General features: G+C 41.2%; 1 protein-coding gene across 1 annotated transcript in view; it reads right to left on the bottom strand.

Annotated features, from left to right (window-relative positions):
• The window catches only part of ctsc (cathepsin C), a 28275-nt gene extending 2441 nt beyond the window's left edge, over positions 1-25834 (bottom strand). The window contains exons 1-5 of the mRNA XM_063053889.1: positions 25491-25834; positions 14406-14551; positions 11616-11773; positions 8091-8246; positions 3040-3158 (exon numbers count right to left, since the gene is read on the bottom strand). Coding sequence (XP_062909959.1) covers positions 3040-3158; positions 8091-8246; positions 11616-11773; positions 14406-14551; positions 25491-25653 — 742 coding nt within the window. The 5' untranslated portion in view covers positions 25654-25834. The remainder of the gene's footprint in view (positions 1-3039; positions 3159-8090; positions 8247-11615; positions 11774-14405; positions 14552-25490) is intronic.
• Between the last annotated feature and the right edge of the window lie 1693 nt (positions 25835-27527).

Raw genomic sequence — 27527 nt, 5'->3', positions numbered from 1 at the left:
TCTTCCTGGCACTACAAATCCCTTACCCTGGCAGCTGCTTTTCAAACATGACAGCAGCTGGAAGAGCTGCAGACAACCTAATTAAATGTGGTTTTGTGAAAAGCTGTTGCCATGAATGTGGCATGCAGCAGTAGTCCAATTTAGATAATTTGACAAAGACATAATCCGGCTACACACTCAGTGACCACTTTATTAAGAACAATTGCACATCTGCTCATTCATGCAGATCAGGCAATCATGTGGCAGCAACTCAATGCATAAAAACATACAGACATAGTCAAGAGGTTCAGTTGTTGTTCATACCACATGTTAGAATGGGGAAGAATTCAATCTAAGTGGCTTTGACTGTGGAATGATTGTTGGCGCCAGATGGGGTGGTTTGAGTATTTCAGAAACTGCTGATTGCTTGGAATTTTTAAGAGTTTATAGAAGATGGTGTGGAGAAACAAAACAAATCCAATTTAGCAAGTCCCCTGATGCCCAGCAATTGCAAAGGCATCAAACAGCACAGCAGCCAATCAAAGTATTCACATAGGGAAATTGGATAGCAAATTAAATAAACTTCCAAAAAAAATGCACAGATGATTAAAGCAGAAATGAAACTAAAGGCACTTCTTTGCTGCACGGAAGACAAAGTTTCTTTTCAGGTTAGAGTTTACTAACTAATAACAATGGTACAGGATATCATTTTAACTCCTCACTAGGGCCTCATAACTTGTGTGTAATATTTTCCAAGAAATATTACAAATATTCCAAATGCACACAGTTCAAATAATTTCAGCTTACTCTTGGTGAGCAAAGTTGCAAGCAGCACATTTCGATGGCTTGCTGGATTCCTGCAACAGAACTAGCACTTTGCATTAATGTACAGATGTACATCAAACAAATTGCTTTGGTTTTGAGTGTATAGAGTTGATTATAATTTAAACTACAAAATCAATGATTCCTTGGGTTCATTATTGAATTAAAAAAATTCTTTATCTTCTATAATCTATAATTATTCTAAGAATGCTAATGGATGTTCTGCAAATAAAGGTTGAGTGCCCTTTATACAAAAATTCAAAAATCTGTAAACCTCCAAAACCCCAAATTTTTTTTGAATGCTGACATGACACCAAAAGCAGAAAATTCCAAAAGGCTCTGAGAAAGTTCCAGGCAACTCGCAGGTCTCTGCACACCACAGATAATTCTGAGAAGTGACCTGACATATGTAATGAACAGAAGTTTATGAAAAATAGAAAAACTGCATAAAGCAAAAAAATGAAGCTCTCGATCGTGTATCGTTAGCATCGGAGTGAACACATGCTGATCATGAAACAAGCAAAGATCTATCAACAAAGTGAAGGTAACTGTAAACGTTCAGGGGCTGGTTGCAGAAATTTATGAAAAGGCAAGGCATTAAATTTTCAAAGTGTCTGTTGATCAGGAAAATCTAACACCAGAACAAGTCTATAATGCTGATTGTTTTCATACTTTACATAAAACCCAAAAATGTAAAATATATATATACAGTGTACTGTAAACTTTTAATTAAACATGGCATTGTAAGTGGGGACTGAAAACTGGTAGCATGTAAATTCAGAGTCGGAAATGATGGCAGCCAAACACAAATATAAAAATATGAACAATAACCCAAAACATGGTTTTAAAGTTAACTGTTTCAATACTTAAATTTCAGAATACAAAATTGAATGTAGCTCATTACTTTTAAATAATCAAACTGCTTATGCCAATCTCATCCATGATCACTATTCAACTACATTTAAAAGAATTCAAAAAACTTCCCAGTTTATATATACAAATTATGCTATTGGTTCAACTGATTAAGTGTGTATCAATAAAATTGAAACCTTAACAAGTAAAATTAAAAAAAAATCCAAAGTATAATGTAGCTCCAGACTCCAAAATATTGCCACAGCAAAAAGAAAATCAGTAACGATCTTGCAATTAGTTCCACAGTTGATGATTATACAGTTTAATTCTATTCGTAGCTCCTCACATAATGAGGCAGTCTTTGCCAGCAGGGAGGCAAAAACTTAAGACAGATTACTGGCTGGCATTTGTGTGGCATAAATGTTACTGGCCATGCCTAACATGAGAGAGGGTGAAGGTGCAGAGGAGATTCACTGAGATATTGGATTGGATGATCTTAGTTTGGAGAGATTGGATAGGCTGGGCGTGTTTTCCCTGGAGTGAAGGGAGTTGAAGGGCAACCTGATAAAGGTGCATGAAATTATAAAAGGTGGATAATGCCACAGTGGGCTTTGTGATAGAAAAATAAGCAAAGCAAAGGATGCTACCATCAAATATCATAGTTTAATAATCCATTACTCACTCCCTATAATAAATGTGTTTTCTTCCAATGAGAATATAACACTTCCTGCATTAATCATCTTTGCAGATCTCAAATAGACTGGCTGCTGACAACTCTACTAAACTGTAGGCAATTTTGTGATGCAAATAATTCACAGTAGAAACTAGATCATTGTCACTTTCTGGCATCCCTTGATTTTCTTAGTATCCAAAAATCTTTCAGTCTCATACTCAGCGATTAAGCCTCCACAGCTCCTTGGTTAAGAACTCCAGAGACTAACTAACGTACAGGTAAAGAGACTTATTCTCATGTTACTTCTAAATGGCCATCCCAACCAGTGAAACATCACACTCTGTCTCCATGTCATAAGAATTTTGTATGTTTCACTGAGATCATCTTTTATTCTTCTGAATGAGTTTTAGTAGGTTCTGCTTAATAATCAATAGATAATCTTCCTTATCAAGGATCACTGGTTTATTTCATGTGCTCCCTCTTTTGAAACTATTGGGTTGAAAGATGAGATCTATTCATAGAATTCCAGGTGTAGTTTATCAAGGTCCTAAATAATCTCAACAAAATATTTTGGCAAGCTTACTAAGGGTGCCAAAAATACTTTATCTCCTCCTTTCACTTCTGCTACATATCATTTCACTGCATAAATGTAGCAAAAGCATAGGCAAATCCTACTTTTAACTTTTTAAACTTCTAAACACAATCGGACTTACCTTGATTTCGAACTGGAGTAACATAATTGACTCCATCTACATCTCTCCAGTCCCATGATTCTGGCAAAGAATTTGCAAGCTTCAGTACTTCCTCCGACACAGGCGCAGGCTTTGGACGTCTATCAAAGAACAACTAATCACTATGGAAAAATATCAGCTTGCATAATCAAGCATCCTTACTCTCTATTTTTAAAGCAGAATTATTTTGAACACAAGATGAAAGTGGTTTTGATTTCCTTACTTCAAGATCTCTTCATTGAATTTGTTCTGTGTTACAAAATATAGGCTATTTAAATAACCATTGCAGAAAGAATACAGTGTTTCAAGTAGTGACCAAGTTAGCAATTTAAAATTATTTGAAAAACAAATTTTAGACCACAGATATAGGAGCAGAATTAGACCATTCAGCTCATTGTGTCTACTCTGCCATTCTATCATGGCTGATTTATTATTCCTCTCAACCCTATTCTCCTGCCTTCTCCCCGTAACCTTTGATGCCCTGACAAACCAAGAACCTATCAACCTCTGCTTTAAACATACTTAATGACTTGGCATCCACAGCCGTCCATGGCAATGAATTCCACAAATTCACCATCCTCTTGCTAAAGTAGTTTCTTCTCATCTCTTATCCAAATGGACGTCCCTCTGTTCCGTGGGTGTGCCCTCCGGTTCTAGATTCACATTGTATCAGAGACATACCATACCACTCCACATCCATTCTGTCTAGGCTTTCAATATTCAACAGGTTTCAAGGAGATCCCCCCCCTCATTTCTCTAAACTCCAGCAAGTACCAGCCGAGAGCTAACAAATGATCCTCCTATGTTAACCCTTTAATTCCCAGAATCATTCTCATGAACCACCTCCAGACCCGCTTCAACACCAACAAATCTTTTCTTAGATAAGGGGCCCAAAACTACTCGAGTGCAGTCTGACCAATGCCTTATAGTTTCAGCATCACATCCTTGCTCTTATATTCTAGTCCTCTCAAAACAAAAGTTAATATTGCATTTGCCTTCTTTACCAAGGACTCAACCTGCAAGTTAACCTTTAAGGAATCCTGCACAACAACTCCCAAGTCCTTTTGCACCTCTGGATTTTGAATGAGCTCAAACAGTGGCGGTGTTCCTCAACCTTGCACTGCGGTCCATTCTGACTGAAGGATACAAGAGCACAAGGTACAGAAACTGCAGCAAGCTACTTAAACATTCATACCTGTTCCACCTTTCAACAGGGTCATAGTCAAGCTTCTACCACAATTCGCTCATTTCTCTTAACATCAAAATAGCTACTTACCTCCATCTTGAATGATCAATAACTGACCTCCACAGCCCACTTAGTTACAGATTAAGTACTCACTACACAGAAAATAAAATTCTTCTCAATTCTGTTTTGAATAGTAAATCTTTGTTTTGAGACAGACTCTTTATTCTAGGCCAATGGAAGCATTGGCACTGCATCTACACAGTTTTTAAATCTTTCAATAGGATCAACTCGTTCTTCTAAATGGCAAAGAACAATTTGTATCTGCCAGTTCTAGGAATCAGATTTATAAACCTGTAAAGCTTTGAATTGCAGAATCGAGAGGAGCTGGAGACCTTAATCCAGTGTAGGTGATCCCTGTATTACAGAGGCCAATTGGGTTGTGTTCCTATGAAATGTTTCACAGGGCTGAGGAAGGGGAAAACAGAAGTAAATCAAAGATAGCATGCAATAGAGATTATAGAAAGAACAGGCAGGAGATGAGGCTTAATCAAAGCCAGTGGCATGAGTTACAGGGCAATAGAGGTATGTTGCAGTTAAATCAGAAAGCAACAAATACTGGAATGAGTGCTGTGTTTGAATGCACACAGCATAAGGAATAAAATGAAAGATCTTGAAATTCAGCTACAGATTGGCAAATATGATGTTGTGGCCATCTCTGAAACTTGGCTAAAGGATGGCTGCCATTGGGAGCTGAAGGTCCAAGGATATACAGTGTATTGGAAAGATAGGTTAGCAGGTAGAGGGGGTGGTGTGGCTCTGTGTACAAGAAATAATATTAAATCATTGGAAAGAGATGACATAGGATTGGAAGATGTAGAGTCTCTATGGGTTGAGTTAAGAAATGGCAAGGGTAAAAAGAACCCTAATGGCAGTTGTATACAGGCCTCCAAACGGCAGCCAGAATATGGATTACAAATTGCAGCAGGAGATAGAAAAGGCAACGTCATGATAATCGTTGGGGATCTTAACATGAAAGTGAATTGGGAAAACCAGGCCAGTACTGAACCTCGAGAGAGAATTTGTAGAATGTCTAAGGGATAGCTTTTTAGAACAGCTTGTTGACCCCACTGGGGGAAATCGGCCAGTTGTTGGGAAATGATCCGGAGATAATAAGACAGCGCAAGGTTAAGGAACCCTCAGGGAACAGTGATCACAATATCTTGGAGTTCACATTGAAATTTGAGAGGGAAGAAATAAAATCCGATGTGTCGGTATTTCAGTGGAATAAAGGAAATTACAATGGCAGAGGGAAACTAGCCAAAGTTGACTGGAAAGGGACATTTGCAGGAAAGACAGCAGAGCAGCAATGGCTGGAGTTTCTGCGAAAAATGAGGTAAGTGCAAGACAGATTTATTCCAAATAAGAAGAAATTTTCAAAGAGGAGGACACTATCGTGGCTGACAAGTGAAGTCAGAGCCAAAGTTAAAGCAAAAGGGAGGGCATACAAGGAAGCCACAGCTGGTGGGAAGATAGAGGATTGGGGAGCTTTTAAAAACTTGCAGAAGGAAACTAAGAAGGTCATTCAGAAGGAAAAGATGAATTATGAGAGGAAGCTGGCGACTAATATCAAAATAGATACTAAAAACTTTTTCTTTAAAAAAAAGTATATAAAGGGTAAAAGAGAGTTGAGGGTAGATATAGGACCAATACAAAATGAAGCTGGAGATATTGCAATAAGAGATGCAGTTATGACAGTGGAAGATGTCTGCAGTATACCGGACATTCAAGAGTGTCAGGGAAGTGCAGTTTCTGCAGTGAAAGTTATGACTGAGGTGGTGCTCAGGAAGCTTAAAGGTCTGAGGGTGGATAAATCTCCTGGATCTGATGGAAGTAGCTAGAGAAATTGCGGAGGCATTAACGATGATCTTTCAAGAATTGATAGATTCTGACATTGTACTGGATAACTGGAAAATTGCAAATGTTATTCTGCTATTTAAGAAGGGTGGGAGGCAGCAGAAAGGAAACTATAGACCTGCTACCCTGACATCAGTGGTTGGGAAGTTGTTGAAATTTATTGTTAGGGATGCGATTACCTGGAGGCACATGACAAGATAGGCCAAAGCCAGCATAGTTTCCTGAAAGGAAAATCCTGCCTGACAAACTTACTGCAATTCTTTGAGGAAATTACGAGCAGGTCGAGAAAGGAGATGCAGTTGACATGGTGTACTTGGATTTTTAGAAGGCCTTTGACAAGGTGCCACACATGAGGCTGCTTAGCAAGATAAGAGCCCGTGGAATTACAGGAAGTTACCAGTGTGGGTGGAGCATTAGCTGATCGGCAGAAAACAGAATGGGAACAAAGGAATCCTATTCTGGCTGCCTGCAGGTTACCAGTGGAGTTCCACAGGGGTCACTGCTTTTTACAATGTATGTCAATGATTTGGACTACCGTATTAATGGATTTATGGCCAAATTTGCCGATGATACAAAGATAGGAGCAGGTACTGTTGAAAAAACAGAGAGCCTGCAGAGAGACTTAGATAGTTTAGGGGAATGGGCAAAGAAGTGGCAAATGAAATAAAATGTTGGAAAATGAATGGTCATGCACTTTGGTGGAAGAAATCAATGGGCAGACTATTGTTTAGATGGGGGAGAGAATTCAAAATGCAGAGATGCAAAGGGACTTGGGAGTCCTTGTGCAAGATACCCTAGTCAGTTGTGAAGGCGGCGAATGCAATGTTGGCGTTCATTTCTAGAAGTTATAGAGTACAAGAGCAGGGATGTGATGTTGAGGGTACATAAGGCACTCGCGAGACCACACTTGGAGTATTGTGTGCAGTTTTGGGCTCCTTATTTTAGAAAGGATATACTGACATTGGAAAGGGTTCAGAGAAGATTCACAGGAATGATTCCAGGAATGAAAAGGTTACCATATGAGGAACGTCTGGCAGCTCTGGAGTTCAGGAGAATGGGGTGGGGTGGGGGTGGGGGGAGGAATCTCATAGCAACATTCTGAATGTTAAAAAGCCTGAACAGATTAGATATGGCAAAGTTATTTCCCCATGGTAGGGGATTCTAGGACAAGAGGGTATGACTTCCAGGATTGAAGGATGTCCTTTTAGAATTGAGATGCGGAGAAATTACTTTAGTCAGATGGTGGTAAATCTGGAATTTGTTGCCATCAGCAGCTGTGAAGGCCAAGTCATTGGGTGTATTTAAGGCAGAGATAGATAGGTTCTTGATTAGCCAGGGCATCAAAGGGTATGGGGAGAAGCAGGGGAGTGGGGCTAACTGGAAGAAATGGGTCAGCCCAAGATTGAATGGCAGAGCAGACTCAATGGGCCAAATGGCCTACTTCTGCTTTTACATCTTATGGTTATTTATCACAAAACCTCATTACCCAAGTACGCAAGTAATGAGTAGTAAAAAAAGTTTATTTTTAAACCCCTCAAAAATATCATGAATAAATTTTACTCCATACATCAGATATTCTGGTAGTGATTTGCAAATTTTATAAGTGCCAATTTCTATTACCCAAATTGCCATAACACAGGGGGTCATCTATACAGGATTGGGTGATGCAAAACTGAAGACAGTGTGCATTGGAGATGCAACTAACCGACTGCAGAAGTACATCAGCACAAGTGGAAGCAATACTTTCTTTGAAGTTTTCCTGGATCGAGTGTTGGTGAAACACAGCTACAACGCACATTCAGGGAACAAAGTCAGAGACTTAGAATTTTGCAAATTCAATACAATCTTACAAGCAACATTCACATTTTTACAGACATTTACATTACTCTATCTGAGAAATGGCTACCTTTGATATAACAGTACCAAAACCTACCTGGGGACCCGTGAACCAAGACCACCAGCACGCTTAATTAAGTCAAGAATTGTGAACCTCTCATATTCTTCATAAACCACTGCAGTCCAAGATTTTTGAACTGTGTTTATTGCTTTCACAAAATCCACATCAGACTTGTATGGTCTCTGCGACAGGCTATTGAAGATAGAGGTGGGGGAAGAAACAGATCAATTAAAAGAATTCCAAACTTATAAAGGATAATACATATTTAATTTGCTCAAACATTACAAAGCAAAATCCTTCACCTAGACTGGGGAATGTAAAGAGAAAAAACAATGTCAAAAATGTTAGCAATAAACTGTATGGAAACATTTACAATTATATAGGAAAAACAACACCAAGTTACTCAAAGTAATAAAAGAGAATAAAAGGATCCTTTTCTGGTCAGCTGCCAGTTACTAGTGGTGTTCTGCAGGGGTCGGTGTTGGGATCACTTCTTTTTATGCTGTATATAAATGATTTAGATGATGGAATAGATGGCTTTGTTGCCAAGTTTGCAGATGATACAAAGATTGGTGGAGGGGCAGGTAGTGTTGAGGAAACAGGCAGGTTGCAAAAGGAATTCAACAGATTAGGAGAATGGGCAAGAAAGTGACAAGTGAAATACAATGTTGGAAAATGCATGGTCACGCACTTTGGTAGTAAAAATAGATGTGCGGACTATTTTCTAAATGGGGAGAAAATCCAGGAATCTGAGATGCAGAGGGATTTGGGAGTCCTTGTGCAGAACACCCTGAAGGCTAACTTGCAGGTTGAGTCTGTGGTAAGGAAGGCAAATGCCATCTCAGCATTTATTTCAAGCGGCCTAGAATACAAGAGCACTGGTGAGGCCTCACCTCGAGTATTATGAACAATTTTGGGCCCTTCATCTTAGAAATGATGAGCTGGCATTGAAGAAGGCCCAGAGGAGGTTCACAAGGACAATTCCAGGAATGAAAGGTTTATCATATGAGGAACATTTGATGGCTCTGGGTCTGTACTCGCTGGAATTCAGAAGGATAAGCGGGGGGGAGAAATCATATTGAAACCTTTCAAATGCTGAAAGGCCTAGACAGAGCAGATGTGGAAGGGATGCTTCCCATGGTGTGAGAGTCTAGGACAAGAGGGCATCTCCTCAGGACAGATGGGCACTTATCCTGAGATAACAGATGCTGAGAAATTTCTTTAGCCAAAGGGTGGTGAGTTTGCTACATGCAGCTGTGGAGGCCAGGTCCTTGGATGTATTTTGACAAAGATTGATAGGTTCTTGGTTGGACATGGCGTCAAAGGTTATGAGGAGAAGGCCAGGAACTAGGGTTGAGGAGGAGATAGAAAAAAAAAGGATCAACCATGATTGAATGGTGGAGCACACTCAATGGGCCAGATGGCCTAATTCTGCTCCTATATCTTATGGTCTAAAATTACCTACTCTAGTTCCTCATACTCCTTCTATTTCCCATTAGTAGCTTTAATGCAAAGGTTTTCTGTGTCCCAACATTATCTGGGACTTGGGAAGGCCTTCCTCCTTCCTTTGCACATAAACATATTTTCCATTTGGAATTGAATTTTCTATAGATCAAAAAAAATTATAAAATGCTGTTTTGGAAACTTTCAGAAGGTGATTCTGCTAAACATTTCTTTTTAAATTACAGCATTTTAGAACTGCTTTTCCTACAAGTGCTTTATACAATCAACTGCCAAAATAACAAGTATAATGTAATAAATTATACTAATTTATTTCATTTCAATAACATTCACTTTGGCAGTAGTGCCATATTCTTATGACAAAAATAAAAAAGGTCAGGTCTTCAATATTTACATTATTGGATGCTGAAGAATGGAAATTTATTCTGCCCATGAACAGGAAGCAAGCAATACAGTCTACAAATGCCAATGTCCTAATCATAGCAAGAAAGCAACACAATTTCAAAAAAGGAGAACTACTTAATATCACTTTACCTTAGCCAAGATCCTACCATTACCATACTAAGGAAAATTATGCTTTACTATTATTCTTAGAAGCCTTTGCCATATGGCTGTTTATTTAGCAACACAGGGTGGTGTAGACCCTTTGAGCCATGCCACCCCAGCTACTACACAACCTGATCACAGGACAATTTATAATGACAAATTAACCCCTCTGGTGTGTTTTTGCACGCAGGGAAAACCTATGCATTCCGCGGGGAAGATCATAGAGATTCCTTACAGTATAGTGTAGGATTTGAACTCCAAACTACCCCAAGCTGTAACAATATCGCACTACCGCTATGATTCTGGGCTTACTATTTTAAATTATTAAACATTATTTAATTATTAAATTCAACAGTGTTTCTCTCATTTTAGTTACTACAACCTTAATTCCCGTATTTTATCTTCAACTATATTAAATAACTGCCCTCATTTAAAATTGCTCGATAGCAAAAGGCCTCAGCAACACCTCTTCTTCATCCCAGTGATATTCCACAATTGACATGTTTCATTGTAACTTTCTGCTCCTCAGCTTCCATCATTCATTCTTGATAAGTGACACAGCTTCATGAAATCACCTACTTTACTATGCCACCTTCACACTCTTGTTCTCGACTGTTGTTCCCATCATACTCAAAAGATATTTTAATAAAAGAAAACCTAATTACAACCTGCAGGCGAGAAGAAATTTCAGAAGAGAAGAAATTTCAATAACACTCCAATTTTTAGAGGTGTCAAGCTACCTGGCCAAGTATACAATTGAATTTCTTCCTCAAAATGAAATCACAGTAATGTTTATGTTACATTTCGATAATGGTCTACACATGTTAGAAGATCAAGTCTGTCTTTACTTGCAATACCTACTGGTTGCTTCATTCAATACGTGTTAGGAACTTGAAACTTGCTACATCCTGCTGTGTGTTACCTTGCTGACAGATCAAATATGAAATGGAAATGGAGCATAACTTTTGCAATGTATTAATGGACTCCAGTTTCACCCCAGAAGTAGTATCTTTTTTTTTAGAAAAAGTTAAAACCGATTCAAGAACCTATTATATTTTACAATACTGTGGAATTTTAAGTTGTTTTTCCTCTCCCCCCGCCCTGAAATTGCAGCAGGGAATCTAACAGCATCTTCTGTTAAGCTTAACCTTGGAGGCTGATGCAAACAGATAGCTGGGGTGTGAGTACCCACAATCTTAAACAACAAAACACAAATACTGAAAATTAATGCAAACGGACTAGTGCAAGTGGGAGGAACGTCAAATTAAAACACAAAACCTGAAAAAGTAATGGAAAACGGATTGAAAATGACATTAGACACTTTAAAATTACCCTAAAATTCCAAAAGCATGTCTCTCTTTAGATTATAATTTCTGGTCTCAGGCAAAATTAGTGGCAATCACTGCAAACTGTTTTACAATTAGCACCAAATTGGAATCTGCATAAAGAATTTGCTTTAAGGGTGCTATTATTTCAACAGTGGTGCAGAAACAGAATGTGTACATGCCAAAAGAACTTCTTTCATAAAACAATATTTAATAATAATTTGCTTACCGTAATAGGTCTCTCTCTGAATGAACTGTGTTAGTTCTTACATTCCTGGCTTTCTTCTTCCCAAAGAAGCAAGCCCAGTTTCGACCCAATGAATCATGCACCCATCCTGGCAGTGTTTCATGACAGTAGCTAGTTACATTTGTGCCTTGTTTCTTGTACTATTAATAGTCAAAGGGCCGGGCAGGAGGGGAAAGAAAATATAATATATATTTGTAAGTAGTGCAAGGCTATCCATACAGTAAACTGATTTTTTACCCCCCCCAATCACACACATTTTTAAAATTAATCCACATACATAAAGCATATCTCAACCCACATACATAAAGTATCATATCTCAACACTTCTCTTCAATGTTATGTCTATTTTAACTCTTTTTCTGTTCAATATTATTCATCCTGCATGATGTTGAACTTTTATAATATGTAGTCAGGAGAAGCTACATACATTTAGGACCTTTACATGAGAACACAATGAATTAAATTCAGCTAAGTCCAATAAGTAGTACATGAAAACCAAACCAGGAGGTCAGACTGCACACTTAGGGAGTGATTTTACATAAATTTAAGTTGTGTGTTATGTGTATTACTGTGTTTTACACCCTGGTTTGGAGAAACATTCTCATTTCTATATACATTATATACATGCATATAAATGACAATAAACTTGACTTGATGATGGAGTACAAACAAGCAAAGGAGACAAATGATAGCCTGACTAGGTAGTTGCAAATAACATGTGCAATGGAAATTATCTGAAGTCTAAAAGATGACAGAATCTGACTGCAAGTATCAGCAGAAAACTAGGACTGGTATAGACAAAAGACAAATTAAATGCAAGAGGATGTTAATTAAGAGGGAGGTGTGACAAATTTACAAAAAAAAAGTTGATGATGATGGGAAAAACACTATACAGAAACACAAAGAACTATAAACCCTGGTCTTCGGCTATGTCCACACTATGCCGGATAATTTTGAAAACAAAGCTTTTTCTCTTCGTTTTGACCTTCCGTCCACACTGAAATGGCATTTTCATCCCCCAAAAATGGAGATTTTGAGAAAACACTCTACACAGCGTGTAAATTTGAAAACGATTGCTTTGCGTTGTAGAGTAGACGGGGTAAACGGAGAGATTTAAAAACGTCATGACAACACCACAACAACGCTTTTTCTGCTTCTGCTTGGCACTGCGCAATCACTGCTGGACGGCTGTTATAACGCGCAGTCGGTGTTAACGGCATGAGAGTTAAATTGTGAAGTGAGCTTTTTTGACTAGATCCCCTAAATTGATTTGATTGAGTCTATCTTTAAAAATATTAATGTCAGAAATACTGCGCAGGTCTGGCGGCAGAAGATTGCAATCTCCTGTTGATCTTGGGTAGAGGACGGCTTCATGCGTGTGTTGTTTACTTCATTGTCTACGTTAATAGTTTGTTTAGAATTAAACATCTCTGCTGCTTTGCTGACTTTGTAGTCGTGTGTAACTCGCAGGAACAGCTCAACTTCACTGTCTGTCTAAACGAAGAACTCCAGTCTGATTTTTCCAGCGGAGGTTTTCTTTGTATTCCTTGAAGAGATTGTTGAAAACTTTCTTTCGCTGTTGCTGTTGGTACTCTAGTTTTATTCTATGGAAATAGCACAACGCCACCATGGAAACATAAATATTATACCGTTTCCTCTTCGCTTGTTTAGTAGATTCGCCCAAATATCCGTTTTGGTGTGGACAGAGATATTTTGAAAAACGCGTAGTGTGGACGCCTGTCGTTTTTACTCGAAACCGGCGTTTTCAAAATTATCTGGTCTAGTGTGGACATAGCCTTAGTCTGCTTCAGTTGTGTGAACTAAGGACCAACACAAATGTGAGAGAGTACAAGTTGATCAGCTGATGCTAATAACAGGTAAAACTGAGATGTCCTTCTTCATTGGTGGATCTTGAATGCATACTCTCCATATTACAACTCATTTTCTGGAATCATTACTTAGGTTTTGTGCAGTATTGGAATGCCAGCTTTAACTTGTTGCTTTGTTGAGTCAAGGGCAAATGTTCATATTTTCCCATTGTCAAACATTATTACCTCAATTTTACTCTAATAATTTTCCACAACACAAAATTCCTCACAGCATATGCTCTGACAAACTATCTCCTACTAGAAATGCACCAAAGGAAACTTAAAAGACATTTGTATTATTTCTACCACCCTTTACTTTTGTAAGCAATCATGACTAGCAGTGTAACAGCTATGGCAACTTGTCCTGTAATGATGTCCTGTATTATTTGAATTCACTTTGAATTTTAAATGAAGGTTGTTTGCAAACCATCATCACAATAAAAAGATTACATATGTTTTAGTAAAATACACAGGAGTTTTGGACAGAATTCTGGAAAATTCCTTGCTCGTTCAGAAATTTAAACCACTAACTTTATGGGCCTGTGTTCCAACATTTCCCCCCCCAACAGGTATTGTCATGTGGTGAAAATCTCATCCAACAGCAATACTGGATTTCATCACACACGATCAAACCATAACCAAATACTGTACATGATCAGATAATTGCAGAAATGTTAATGGACAGCTGAATATTGACCAGGGGACCAGGGATACTGCCCTGCTCTTTAAGTGCATCTCTTAAGCCCTTTGAATCTACTTAAAGGAGACATCAAGTCATTGTTAAACCTCATCTAAAGTTTACAATTGAAGTCTACGTGAACTCAAGATCAGAGGCAAGTGAATCATATGAACAATATGCATTTATGTGAGCAGATTTCATTATGTTTTAAAAACTGAGACCAACCTTAAAAAAACCAAACCATTTGTAATTATCAAGAACCACTTCAAAACCTTGGTTGTAAATTAATGTGAAGAAGCCAAATGTTCCATCTTCTCTTTCAGCAGTATCAAGCTTCTGGAGATGTACAGTCACAGTTTTTATTGGAGGACCTATGCAAGAAAAATCATAAAACTTAATATACTGTAAGTGCAGTGTTTGAGCAAAAGCACCAAGAGTTTGGCTTCGATGAGCTTTTGCTGAGCCTAACAATTTAGTTTTTTTCCTTAAAATTATTCTTCTAGTTAGTGTAGCTGGGATGGCTGCTCCTCCTTCAGGATGTAGGAGATGAAGAATGCTCATAGCTTTCATGATGTCTGTGACAAGTGTGCCCAGATGCAGTTCCAGACTGACTTGATAAAGAAACTAGAACTGGAACCGGATGTACTTAGGATCATCCAGGAGGCTGACCGCATCACAGATGAGACTTTTAGTGAAGTGGTGAAAGCTGCAGGCTGTTGGAAAACTATCAAAAAGGTAGACAAATAGTGCAAGATTCTTGTGGAATCCAAAGCAACCCAAATAAAATGCTGGAGGAACTCAGCAAGTCAGGCAGCATCTATGGAAATGAATAAAGAGTCAACATTTCAGGCTGAGACCCTTCATTAGGACTGGAAAGGGCTAGTTGTATTACCATCTGGTACAGGAATTGCAACCAACAGATCACAAGATCCTGCAGGATAACGGACTGCTGCAAACATCATTGGGGTTTCTCTCATTCTACACTGGTTACTTTACATCTTTAATTGCTGCTATTTGAAATATTTATACAACTGCTTGTTTTACTGTAGTGCCAGTAACATTATACTGTCTTACACAAGAGTGCACTTTATGTCAACCTGTCAATTTTCAGGCTATGCCACTCAGGGACGAACTAATAATTATTTTGTGATTGTTTAGAACATAGATAGTACAGCACAGTACAGGCCCTTCAGCCCACAATGTTGTGTTGACCCTTAAACCCTGCCTCCCATATAACCCCCCCCCCCACACCTTAAATTCCTCCATATACCTGTCCAGTAGTCTCTTAAACTTCACTAGTGTATCTACCTCCACCACTGACTCAGGCAGTGCATTCCACGTACCAACCACTCTCCGAGTAAAAAACCTTCTTCTAATATCCCCCTTGAACTTCCCACCCCTTACCTTAAAGCCATGCCCTCTTGTATTGAGCAGTGGTGCCCTGGGGAAGAGTGGACAGCCAGCGCCTCTATCTATTCCTCTTAATATCTTGTATACCTCTGTCATGTCTCCTCTCATCCTCCTTCTCTCCAAAGAGTAAAGCCCTAGCTCCCTTAATCTCTGATCATAGTGCATATTCTCTAAACCAGGCAGCATCCTGGTAAATCTCCTCTGTACCCTTTCCAATGCTTCCACATCCTTCCTACAGTGAGGTGACCAGAACTGGACACAGTACTCCAAGTGTGGCCTAACCAGAGTTTTATAGAGCTGCATCATTACCCCTCAACTTTTAAACTCTATCCCTCAATTTATGAAAGCCAATACCCCATAAGCTTTCTTAACTACCCTATCTACCTGTGAGGCAACTTTCAGGGATCTGTGGACATGTAACCCCAGATCCCTCTGCTTCTCCACACGACCAAGTATCCTGCCATTTACTTTGTACTCTGCCTTGGAGTTTGTCCTTCCAAAGTGTATCACCTCACACTTCTCCAGGTTGAACTCCATCTGCCACTTCTCAGCATATGTGCTGGATTGTAACTATATGTACTATGTTTTGTACCTTGGCCCCAGAGAATGATGTTTCACTTCACTATAATAAATGGTACGGCTGAATGACAATAAACTTAAAATTGATCTGACTTGTCTTGAAAAAGGGGGCAGAAATCAGAATAAGGAGGAGGGAAAGGGGATCGAGTACAAACTAGAAAGTTATAGGATGAAGCCAGTGAGAGGGAAGGTAGGTGGGTGGGGGAGGGGGATGAAGTGGGACTGAAGAAAAAGGAATCTGCTAGGTTAGATTAGATTAGGGAGGGACGGAAGAAGGAGGGGCACTGGATGCAGCTGAAGAGAAGGGGTAAAAGGGGAGCCAGAATAGGGAATGGAAAAAGAGAGAAGGCAGAGAGGGAGAAATTACTGGAAGTCAGAGAAATTGATGTTCATGCTATCAGGTCGAGGCTATCCGGAACAGAAAATGAGGTGTTGTTCCTCTGACGTGACAGTACCATTTTAGATGGTACAGGGAAGGGTGAAGACAAGCAGGGCTTTAGTGACAAGAGGCCTATTACAGTCAGTCAGGAGAATCTGTATATTCAAGAGACTCCAGGATGGTGCTATGCCTCCTTGTTGCCAGGGTCAAGGGTGTCCGAGCCATTACAGAACATTTGAGGAGCAGCCAGAAGTTATTGTGTATGCTGGCACAAATGACATGGATAGAAAAAGGAATGACGTTCTGTGGAGTGAATATTGGGAATCACTGAAGGTAGAAAAGCAGTTCCTTGAGGGCAGTAATCTCTTGATTATTCCAAGAGCTATGTGCTATGAGGGCAATAACAGGATACAGCAGAAGAGTTGGTTCAAAAGGCAGGGATGCATATTTTTGAACCACTGGGATTTCTTCTGGGACAGAAGTGACCAAGAGGGATAGGCAGCACCTGAACTGGGTGGGCTCCAATATCCTAGCAGGTAATTTGTTTATACTACTAGGGAACAGGTAGATTGGCGGGGGGTGGATATCTGAAGTAGCAGTGAAGCAGATTGGAGGCTGAACGTTGACACAGAAATGAAAGTCAATCGAAGCATAAAGTCAGGGAGTGGAAGGGATGCGAGAAAGGAGGGTATCATAACCAGTCGGTCTGTAATAAAGTAAAGCCAGGAGAAAGATAATGGAAGCAATGGCGCAGAGGGGTTGAAATGTGTTTATTATAATGCAAGGAGTATTACAGGTAAGACAGATGAAACCTAGAGCATTCATCAATGCATGGAACTATGATGTTGTGGCCTTTGCAGAGATCTGATAGAGAGGAGGACAGGACTAGCTTCTTAATGTTCTACAGCAGCGGTCCCCAACCACCGGGCCGCAAGGAAGCAATATGATTTGGCGATATGAGTCAGCCGCACCTTTCCTCATTCCCTGTCACGCCCACTGTTGAACTTGAACGCACGCGAGGTCATTACCTACGCGTCATCCACGTCAGTGCAGGAAGAAGATCAACTCCTCGAGCCTACAATTGACGACGGGCTGAAAAGTATGTTTGACAGAACATCTCTGCCAGCATTCTGGATCAAAGTCAAGGCTAAATATCCTGAGATAGCCATGAAAGCACTGAAAACGTTGCTTCCTTTTCCAACATATCTCTGCAATGAATGCAACGAAAACTAAATTACTAGATTAACTAATTAAATTAGATTAAATTGCGGAGTAGACTGGACATGAGGAACCCCCTTCGAGTATCGGTGTCTCTTATCACTGCTCGATGGCACCGTCTTGTTGCAGGGAAACAAGCCCAGGGCTCCCACTGATTCAGCGATATTGGTGTGTTGCAATGATTTTATATGTTCATACGGGGAAAATATGTGCTGTGTGTTTAATATCCAAACATTAATTAAAATGTGATGATGCTATTGACTTATAAGTGACTTATATAGCCACATAACAATTGCAGCACGGAAACAGGCCATCTCTGCCCTTCTAGTCCGTGCTGAATGCTTACTCTCACCTAGTCCCACCAACCTGCACTCAGCCCATAACCCTCCATTCCTTTCCTGTCCATATACCTATCCAATTTTTCGTTAAATGATAATATCGAACCTGCCTCAACCACTTCTACTGGAAGTTTGTTCAACACTTACTTCAAGCTCCCCTGTCCTCCCCTGATAATTGACGTCACTATATTCACGCAAGGAAAATATGCGCTGCATGTTTAATATTAAATTCGTTAGATAAACCCTTTTAGAAATGAAATTAAGCGCATTAGCCACTTATCACCTATATTCCAGTCGTGATTAACACCCCCCCCCAACAGAATCGCCGAAAACCGTTTGTAGAGAAAAAAAAAATCAGCACGTACACGCATGCGCACTGGTGCCCGTGCAAGGCTTCATGGTCATTGTAGTCTTTCTCGGGGTAAACACAACGTATTTGACTGCTACGCTTGTCCGTTGGCAACCCTACCCCCCCCCCCCCGCCCCGTTGGCCGGTCCGCAAGAATATTGTCAATATTAAACCGGTCCACGCCGCAAAAAAGGTTGAAGGGGTTTTAATGTTTTAGACGAGATTACAGGAGGAGGGAAAGGAGAACGAGATGCATTACTAATCAGAGAGAATTGCACAGCTGCACTCACAGCAGGCACTGAGGGCTCATCCACTGCTTATATGGTGGAATCCAAAAATAAGAAAGGTATAGCCACTGTGACAAGAATATTCCTTACAGCCACCCCCATTTAAGGGTAATCTGGAAACAACAAACCAGTGAGTCTCCTGTCAGTCATAGGGAAGCTATTGGAGAAGGTTCTTAAACTTGGGATTTGAGCATTTGCAAAGCATGACATTCAATATGGCTCTTGCAGTGCAAGTTCTGTCTAACTCGTTTGAGTATTTTTGAGCAGGTGATCGACGAAGGTAGAGGAGCAGATGTTGTATTACATGGTTTTAATAAGGCATTTGACAAAGTCCCCAATACTAGGCTCATCCAGAACATGAAGATGCAAGAGATCCACAATGACATCTTTAACAGGTGGTGCTGCAAGGTGAAGACCCTTAACATCTGGAACACGCCCTCCTCACATTATTACCATTGGAACAGACCCACACTCAATATTTTCACAACAGCTTCTTCCCCTCTGCCATCACATTCCTGAATGGTTCATAAATCTCATCACGAACGCTACCTTGTTATCGATCATTTGCACCATTTACTTTTGTTGTTTATAGGTTGTTCACTGTGCTGCTGCTGCAAATCAACAAATTACATTGCATGTCAGTGATAATAAACCCGATTTTGATCGTGGATTCAGAATCAGCCTGCCCACAGAAGACAGAGGGCAATGGTCAACGGATCTTACTCTGTCAGGAGGCTCACGTCCAGGGATGTTTCGCAGACGTGCACCTCTGCTGTTTGTGACAGTATATAAAGCATTTAAATAAGAAAAAGTGGATTAGTAAATTTGCAGATGACAAAGACGGGTAGTGTTGTGGAAGTGTAGAAAACAGTCAAGAGAGATAGTGGGATTATACACCAGTTCAGATACAATTGGGAAAATGACAGGTGGAGTTTGATCCAGACAAGTGAGGTATTGTATTGCAGAATATCAAATGTAAAGGAAAAGTACACAGTTAATGGCAGTACCCTTAACAGCACTGATGTACCACAGGAGTCCAGACATGATTGAAAGCACCCATGCAATCCGATCGGACGGTATGTTTACTTCTATTAGTCAAGGCATTGAATCAAGTGCCAGGAAGTTATTTGCAGCTATTTAGGCCAGCGGTTCCCAACCACCGGGCCGCGGACCGGAACCAGGCCGCAAAGTATGCACTAACAGGCTGCCAGGAAACGATATGATTTGGCTATAGGAGTCAGCTGCACCTTTCCTCATTCCTGGACTTATTTCCTGGCACAATTTACATATTACTATTTAATTACTTATGGTTTTATTACTATTTAATTATTTATGGTGCAACTGTAACAAAAACCAATTCTCCCCGGGATCAATAAGTATGACTATGACATTCCCTGTCACGCCCACCGTTGAGCTTGAGTGCAGCGAGGTCATTACGCACGCATCATCCATGTCAGCGCAGGAAGGAGATCAATGACGGCGGGCTGAAAAGCATGTTTGACATAACATCCCTGCCGGCATTCTGGATCAAAGTCAAGGCTAAATGTCCTGAGATAGCCACGAAAACACTGAAAACATTGCTTCCATTTCCAACATATCTCTGCAATGAAAACTAAATTGCGGAATAGACTGGACATAAGGAACCCCGTTCGAGTATCGCTGTCTTCCATCACCCTTCAATGGGACCGTCTTGTTGCAGGAAAACAAGCCCAGGGCTCTCACTGATTCAGTGATATTGGTGTGTTGCAATGATTTTATATGTTCATACGGGGAAAATACGTGCTGTGTTTAATATCCAAATATTACTTAGAATGTTATGATACTATTGACTTATATAACCATATAACAATTACAGCACGGAAACAGGCCATCTCTGCCCTTCTAGTCTGTGCCGAACGCTACTCTCACCTAGTCCCACCGACCTGCATTCAGCCCACAACAACCCTCTGTTCCTTTCCTGTCTATATACCTAACCAATTTTCACACAGCGAGTGGTGAATCTGTGGAATTCTCTGCCACAGCAAACTGTTGAGGCCAGTTCATTGGCTATGTTTAAGAGGGAGTTAGATATGGCCCTTGTGGCTACAGGGGTCAGGGGGTATGGAGGGAAGGCTGGGTTCTGAGTTGGATGATCAGCCATGATCATAATAAATGGCGGTGCAGGCTCGAAGGGCCGAATGGCCTACTCCTGGACCTATTTTCTATGTTTCTATTTTTCTTTAAATTATAATACCGAACCTGCCTCTACCACTTCTACTGGAAGTTCGTTCAACACTTACTTCAAGCTCCCCGTCCTCCCCTGATAATTGACTTATCACTATATTCATGCGAGGAAAATATGCGCTGTGTTTAACATTAAATTCGTTAGATACACCCTTTTAGAAATGAAATTGAATGCATTAGCCACTTATCACCTATATTGCATTTGTGATTAACACCCCCCCACCAGAATCGCCAAAAACAATTTGTAGAAAAAAATTGGCACGTACACGCATGCGCACTGGTGCCCGCGCAAGGCTTCATGGTCATTGTGGTCTTTCTCGGGGTAAACTCAACGTATTTGACTGCTACTCATTGGCAACCCTACCCCCCCCCGTCCCCCGGTTGGCCAGTCCAAGAATATTGTCAATATGAAACCGGTCCGCAGTGCGAAAAAGGTTGGGGACCCCTGATTTAGGCCACATCTGGGGTATTATATTCAATTCTGGTCACCTCATTGCAAGAGGATGCAAGGCTCTAGAGAGGGAACAATAGAGGTTTACCTGGATTACATCACAAGACACAGGAGCAGAATTAGGCCATTCTGCCAGTAAGTCTGCTCTGCCATTTCATCATGGCTGATCCTTTTCCCTCTCAACTCCATTCACCTGCCTTCTCCCTGCAACCATTCACACCCTGACTAATCAGGAACCTATCAACTTCTACCTTAAATACGCCCAATGACCTGATCTCACAGCCACCTGCAGAAACAAATTACACAGATTTGCCACGCTCTGACTAAAGAAACTCTTTCGCATTTCCATTCTAAGTGGATGTCCTTCTATTCTGAAGCACTGCGCTCTGGCCCTAGACTCTCCCATCATAGGAAAAACCCTCTCCACATCCACTTGATCTAGGCCTTTCAACATTCGATAGGTTTCAAATAGGTCACCTCTCATTCTTCTGAAATCCAGGGAATGTAGGCCCAGAGCCATCGATCGCCATTTCATTCTTGGAATCATTCTTGTGAACTTTGTGGATTAGAAGGCATGTGCTATAATGTGAGATTGGACAAACTAAGTTTGTTTTCTCTGCCACAGCAGAGGCTAAGAGACCTAAAACCACCACTCTACTCCATCTAGCAAACTTGTCACCAGACTGAACCAGTTCCCCTCCATCACCACTCTCATCCATCTAGTGGAACCTGTCCTCACTCTTAATAATTTCTCCTCTGGCTCCTCCCACTTCATTCAAACAAAAGGTGTAGCCATGGGCACTCGCATGGGTCCGAGCTAAGCCAGCCTGTTTATTGGCTACATGGAACAGTCCATGTTCCAATCCTACACTGGTGTCTGCCCCCCACTTTCCTACGCTGCATTGCTGCTGATTCCTGCACCCATGCTGAGCTTGTCTATCTCATCAACTTTGCCTCCAACTTCAAATTTACCCGGTCCCTTTCCAACACCTCCCTCCACTTTTTCGATCTCACCTTCACTATCTCTGGAGACAGCTTATCTACTGATGCTATTATAAACCCATGGACTCTCACAACTACCTGGACTATACCTCTTCCCACCCTGTTACTCTTAAAAACACTGTCCCTTTCTCTCAATTGCTCCGTCTCTGCCACATCTGCTCTCAGGATGAGGCTTTTCATTCTAGAATGAAGGAGATACCCTCCTTTTTCAAAGACGGGCTTTCCTTCCTCCACCATCAATGCAGTCCTCAACCGCATCTCTTCCATTTCACGTATGTCTGCTGTTACCCCATCCTCCCGCCCCCCTACCAGGGATAGGGTTTCTCTTGTCCTCACCTATCACCCCACCAGCCTTTGCACCCAATTCTCCTGAACTTCTGCCACCTTCAACTGGATCCCACTACCAAGCACATCTTTCCCTATCCCCATTCTCTACTTTCCACAGGGATTGCTTCCTACTCGACTCCCCTGTCCATTGATTGCCCTTCTGGCACTTATTCCTTCAAGTAGAACAAGTGCTACACCTGCGGCTAAACCACCCACCTCACTACCATTCAGGGACCCAAACAGTCTTCCCAGGTAAGGCGACACTTCACCTGTGAGTCTGTTGCTGTCATGTACTGTTACCGGTGCTCCCGGTGTGGCCTCCTGTACATCAGTGAGACACAATGTAGATTGGGAGACCGTTTTGCCAAGCACCTACGCTCCATCCGCCAGAAGAAGCAGGATCTCCCAGTGGCCACCCATCTTAATTCCAGTTCCCCTACGTCAATCCATGGCTTCCTCTACTATCTCTGAAAGTTGCCGCACACATAGATAGGGTAGCTAAGAAAGCTTATGGAATGTTAGCCTTCATAAGTCGAGGGATAGAGTTTAAGAGTCGCGAGGTAATAATGCAGCTCTATAAAACTCTGGTTAGGCCACACTTGGAGTACTGTGTCCAGTTCTGGTCGCCTCACTATAGGAAGGATGTGGAAGCATTGGAAAGGGTACAAAGCAGATTTACCAGGATGCTGCCTGGTTTAGAGAGTATGCATTATGATCAGAGATTAAGGGAGCTAGGGCTTTACTCTTTGGAGAGGAGAATGATGAGAGGAGACATGAGACATAGAGGTATACAAGATATTAAGAGGAATAGATAGAGTGGACAGCCAGCACCTCTTCCCCAGGGCACCACTGCTCAATACAAGAGGGCATGGCTTTAAGGTAAGGGGTGGGAAGTTGAAGGGGGATATTAGAGGAAGGTTTTTTTTAAACTCAGAGAGTGGTTGGTGCGTGGAATGCACTGCCTGAGTCAGTGGCGGAGGCAGATACACTAGTGAAATTTAAGAGACTACTAGACAGGTATATGGAGGAATTTAAGGTGGGGGGGGTATATGGGAGGCAGGGTTTAAGGGCCAGCACAACATTGTGGGCTGAAGGGCCTGTACTGTGCTGTACTATTCTATGTTTTATCTCGATGAGGCCACTCTCAGGCTGGAGGAACAACACCTTATATTCTGTCTGGGTAGCCTCCAACCTGATGGCATGAACATTGATTTCTTGAACTTCCAGTAATGGCCCCCACCCACCCCACTCCTTCACCAATCCCCATCCCCTTTTCCCTCTCTCACCTTATCTCCTTGCCTGTCCAACATCTCCCTCTGGTGCTCCTTTTCTCTCCCCCCCCCCTTTTCTTTCTTCCATGGCCTTCTATCCCCATCAGACTCCCCCATTCTCCAGCCCTGTATCTCACCAATCAACATCTCTGCTCTTTACTTCATACACACCCCCCCCATTTCACCTGTCACCTTGTGTTTCTCTCTCCCCTCCCCCACCTTTTAAATCTACTCATTTTCTTTTCTCTAGTCCTGCCGAAGAGTTTTGGCCCAAAACGTCGACTGTATTTGTTTTCCATAGATGCTGCCAGGCCCAAATACCTCTAGCATTTTGTGTGTGTTGCTCGGATTTCCAGCATCTGCAGATTCTCTCTTGTTGTTTGTGATAGAAAAGTTTACAAGATTACAAGGTTTAGACATTTCTTTAAGAGTATCTCCCTCCCTCCCCCCCATTTTCAAAATGCCTAATTAGTAGAGGGCATGCATTTAAGGTGTGAAGAGAGCAAATTCAAAGGAGATATGCAAGACAAGTTTTAGGTATCTAGAATGCACTACCAGAAGAAGTGGTGGTGGCAGATACCACTGAGATGTTTAAAAGGGCTTGCAGATTGCCACGTGAATATGAAAAGCATGGGGGGGGGGGGCAGAAGGGATTAGATCTCAGTTGTTAAATTAGTTTGACAAAATATCATAGGCCAAAGGGGCTGTCCCTGTGCTGTGAGCCCAATTTTCTCATTTTCTTTTTGTTCTACAAGGAATGATTCTTCAAGTTGGAAAACGATAAATTCCTCTTTTTAGTACAAGTGTTTTTTTTAAAAAAAAACAAAGGAGATCAGGATATTTCTCAGAATTACAATGGCTTCAGGGAGCACAGGGTGGTTTAAACATTACAATTTAAACATGACTTTATAATAAACCACTAAACACCCCCATACAAGACATCCATAAAAGTGCTTAAGTTTCGGGTCGAGACTGATTCAACTCTATCCTTTCAGTATTTTTGTTCCACATTCCAGCATCTACGGTCACGTTTTTTCATGTTAGCTTCTTGTGCATAGATTCGCTTTCACAGTTCCACTAAAAACAAAATCGACGCGCCTAAACAACTAAGGACATCTCTGTCCCATTATCTGAGTCAAATTGTCTGTGGTCTATTCCTAGCTGACAAAAGTGAGTTGTTCTTTTTCTCATTAAAAAAGTACAGCAATTAAAAGTTATATGGTCATACCACTAAATCAGAACAGACAATTATCGCAGAAATCAGTGATATCGTTTGGTAGATTGAGACTTTTCAACGTGTTTGCAGCTCTCCAGGAAGTTTAAGCAGTTTATGCAAATATCGATCAGGGACTGGTTACTTGTTTGTAAAGTTAACCATTAAAATTTCACAGATTATTAACATAAATCGTCCTACAAGTAGATTTAAGAAAGCAGCCAATTCGGTGAAGTTTTACAGAGAGTTTGTGTTAAACTCACCCATGCTGGAGCAATCAACATTTCTGTCCTGCCCTTCCTGCCCAACGTGAAACACCCAGGTGCCTAGCAAGTCTTCGTAAGAACAGTTGGCCGGCGTATCTGCGAAAGTGGAGCCCGTGGAGAGCACGACGAGAAAGGACAGAACACACAAATACCGCGCCATGGTTCAATCTGCAGGCACTCACATAGCACGGCGCTTTTACTGGAGCGGGTCATGTGACCGATCACGTGGTTTGAGGAACCCGGCGGGGAGGCCGAGCAGGTTAGTGACTCAGACTCCCTTTTTGCAGCGTAACCCGAATTTCTGTTTGTGTGCATTGGCGAAGGTATCACTTCCCCTCCTCCGTACTGACTTAGGGTTTTGTTATTTTCCTGAGAAGCTCTTTCCTCCATAAGGTTCGGTAGGTAGCCAGAAAGAAGAGAAGCTCAATTGTAAAATTTTAAGGATGGATACTGAAAGGCTGCTCCTCTGACGAGGGTTTTTTTCAACTTGAGTTCATGATCTCGGAATCAATGGCAAGGTCATTTAAGACTGAGGAGAAACAGTGAATCGGTTCCCCTCACCTCACCTTCTTACCCTCTTTTCCAGTCCCGTGACGGTCTCGGCCCGAAATGTCGACCGTAATAACTTTCCACTGATGCTTCTTGGTCTAATGAGTTCCTCCAGCGTTTGTGTGCGTGGGCCAGCAAGTAAGGCCGCTTGGCCCACTGTCCAAAAGTCCCGTAAGCAAGTTACAGAAACCTTAAGAGCGAAAAGGGAAATAATTGCAGCTGTTCTTTCATATAAACACCAGCTCTGTATGAAGTTCACATAGTGGCATGAGAGACCGCAAATGCTGGAATCCAAAGCCGAAACCAACCAGGATTGTTCCTGTTTTATTTTTAGTCAGTATACGTTTCTACACATTTCCCTTTAATGTTGCAAGTAGTCTTCTAAGATGGGGTTTTCTTTACCTTTTGTTGATGTATAGAGTCAGTACAAAATAAATCTCTGGATTCAGTTTTATCACGAGCAGAAGGGGATGGAAGTCATTGTGTAAACTGGAAAATTTTGCTACAGTTAAGACGATGGGCACTGATCCTTGTGGCATACAATTGCGAACTACCTCAGAAGTAGCCCATTTAATTCAGCTTCTCTTATGTTCGTTAATCACATTTTGCCCCATTTTAATTGACATAAAACATGAAACCAATATTTTGCAACATCTGTGGGAGTTTAATGAATAGTTACCAAATATCTAGATACACTATGTTACATAGAACATTTCAGCATAATACAAGTCCTTTGGCCCATAATGTTGTACCAATGTTTTAAACTACTAAGAACAATGTAACCCTACCCATCTACATAGTCCTCCATTTTTCTATCATCCACGTACCTATCTAAAAGTTTCTTAAATATCCCTAATGCATCTGCCTCTCAATTTTGAGGCTGTGCCCTTTAGTTTTGGCTACACCCACCAGAGGAAACATCCTTTCCACATCTACATTATCTAGTCCAGTGGTCCCCAACCACCGGGCTGCACGGAAACGATACGAGTCAGCTGCACCTTTTTTCATTCCCTGTCACGTACTGTTGAACTTGAACACCCCCCCCCCGCCCACCGTTGGCCAGTCTGCAAGAGTATCGTCAATATTAAACCGGTCTGCGGTGCGCAAAAGATTGGGGACCGCTGATCTAGTCCTTTCAACATTTGGTAGGTTTCAGTAAGATCCCCAAACATTCTTCTAAATTCCAGTGAGCACAGGCTCAAAGCTACCAGAGGCTCTGCATATGTTAACCCTTTCATTCTCGGAATCATCCTCGTGAACCTTCTCTTGACATTCTCCAATGCATCCTGAGATAAGGGGTCCAAAACTGTTTGCAGTACTCTTTAAGTGTGGGCTGACTAGTGTCTTATAAAGCTTCAGCATTATCTCCTTGTTTTATATTCTATTCCCCTTGAAATAAATGCCAACTTTGCATTTAGCTTCTTTACCACAGAATCAACCTGTGAATTAACCTTCTTGAGTCTTGTACGAGGACTCCTAAGTCCC

This window comes from Mobula hypostoma, chromosome 7 (assembly GCF_963921235.1).
Source record: "Mobula hypostoma chromosome 7, sMobHyp1.1, whole genome shotgun sequence".
NCBI lineage: Eukaryota > Metazoa > Chordata > Chondrichthyes > Myliobatiformes > Myliobatidae > Mobula > Mobula hypostoma.
This window is presented reverse-complemented; position numbering and strand designations above follow the sequence as displayed.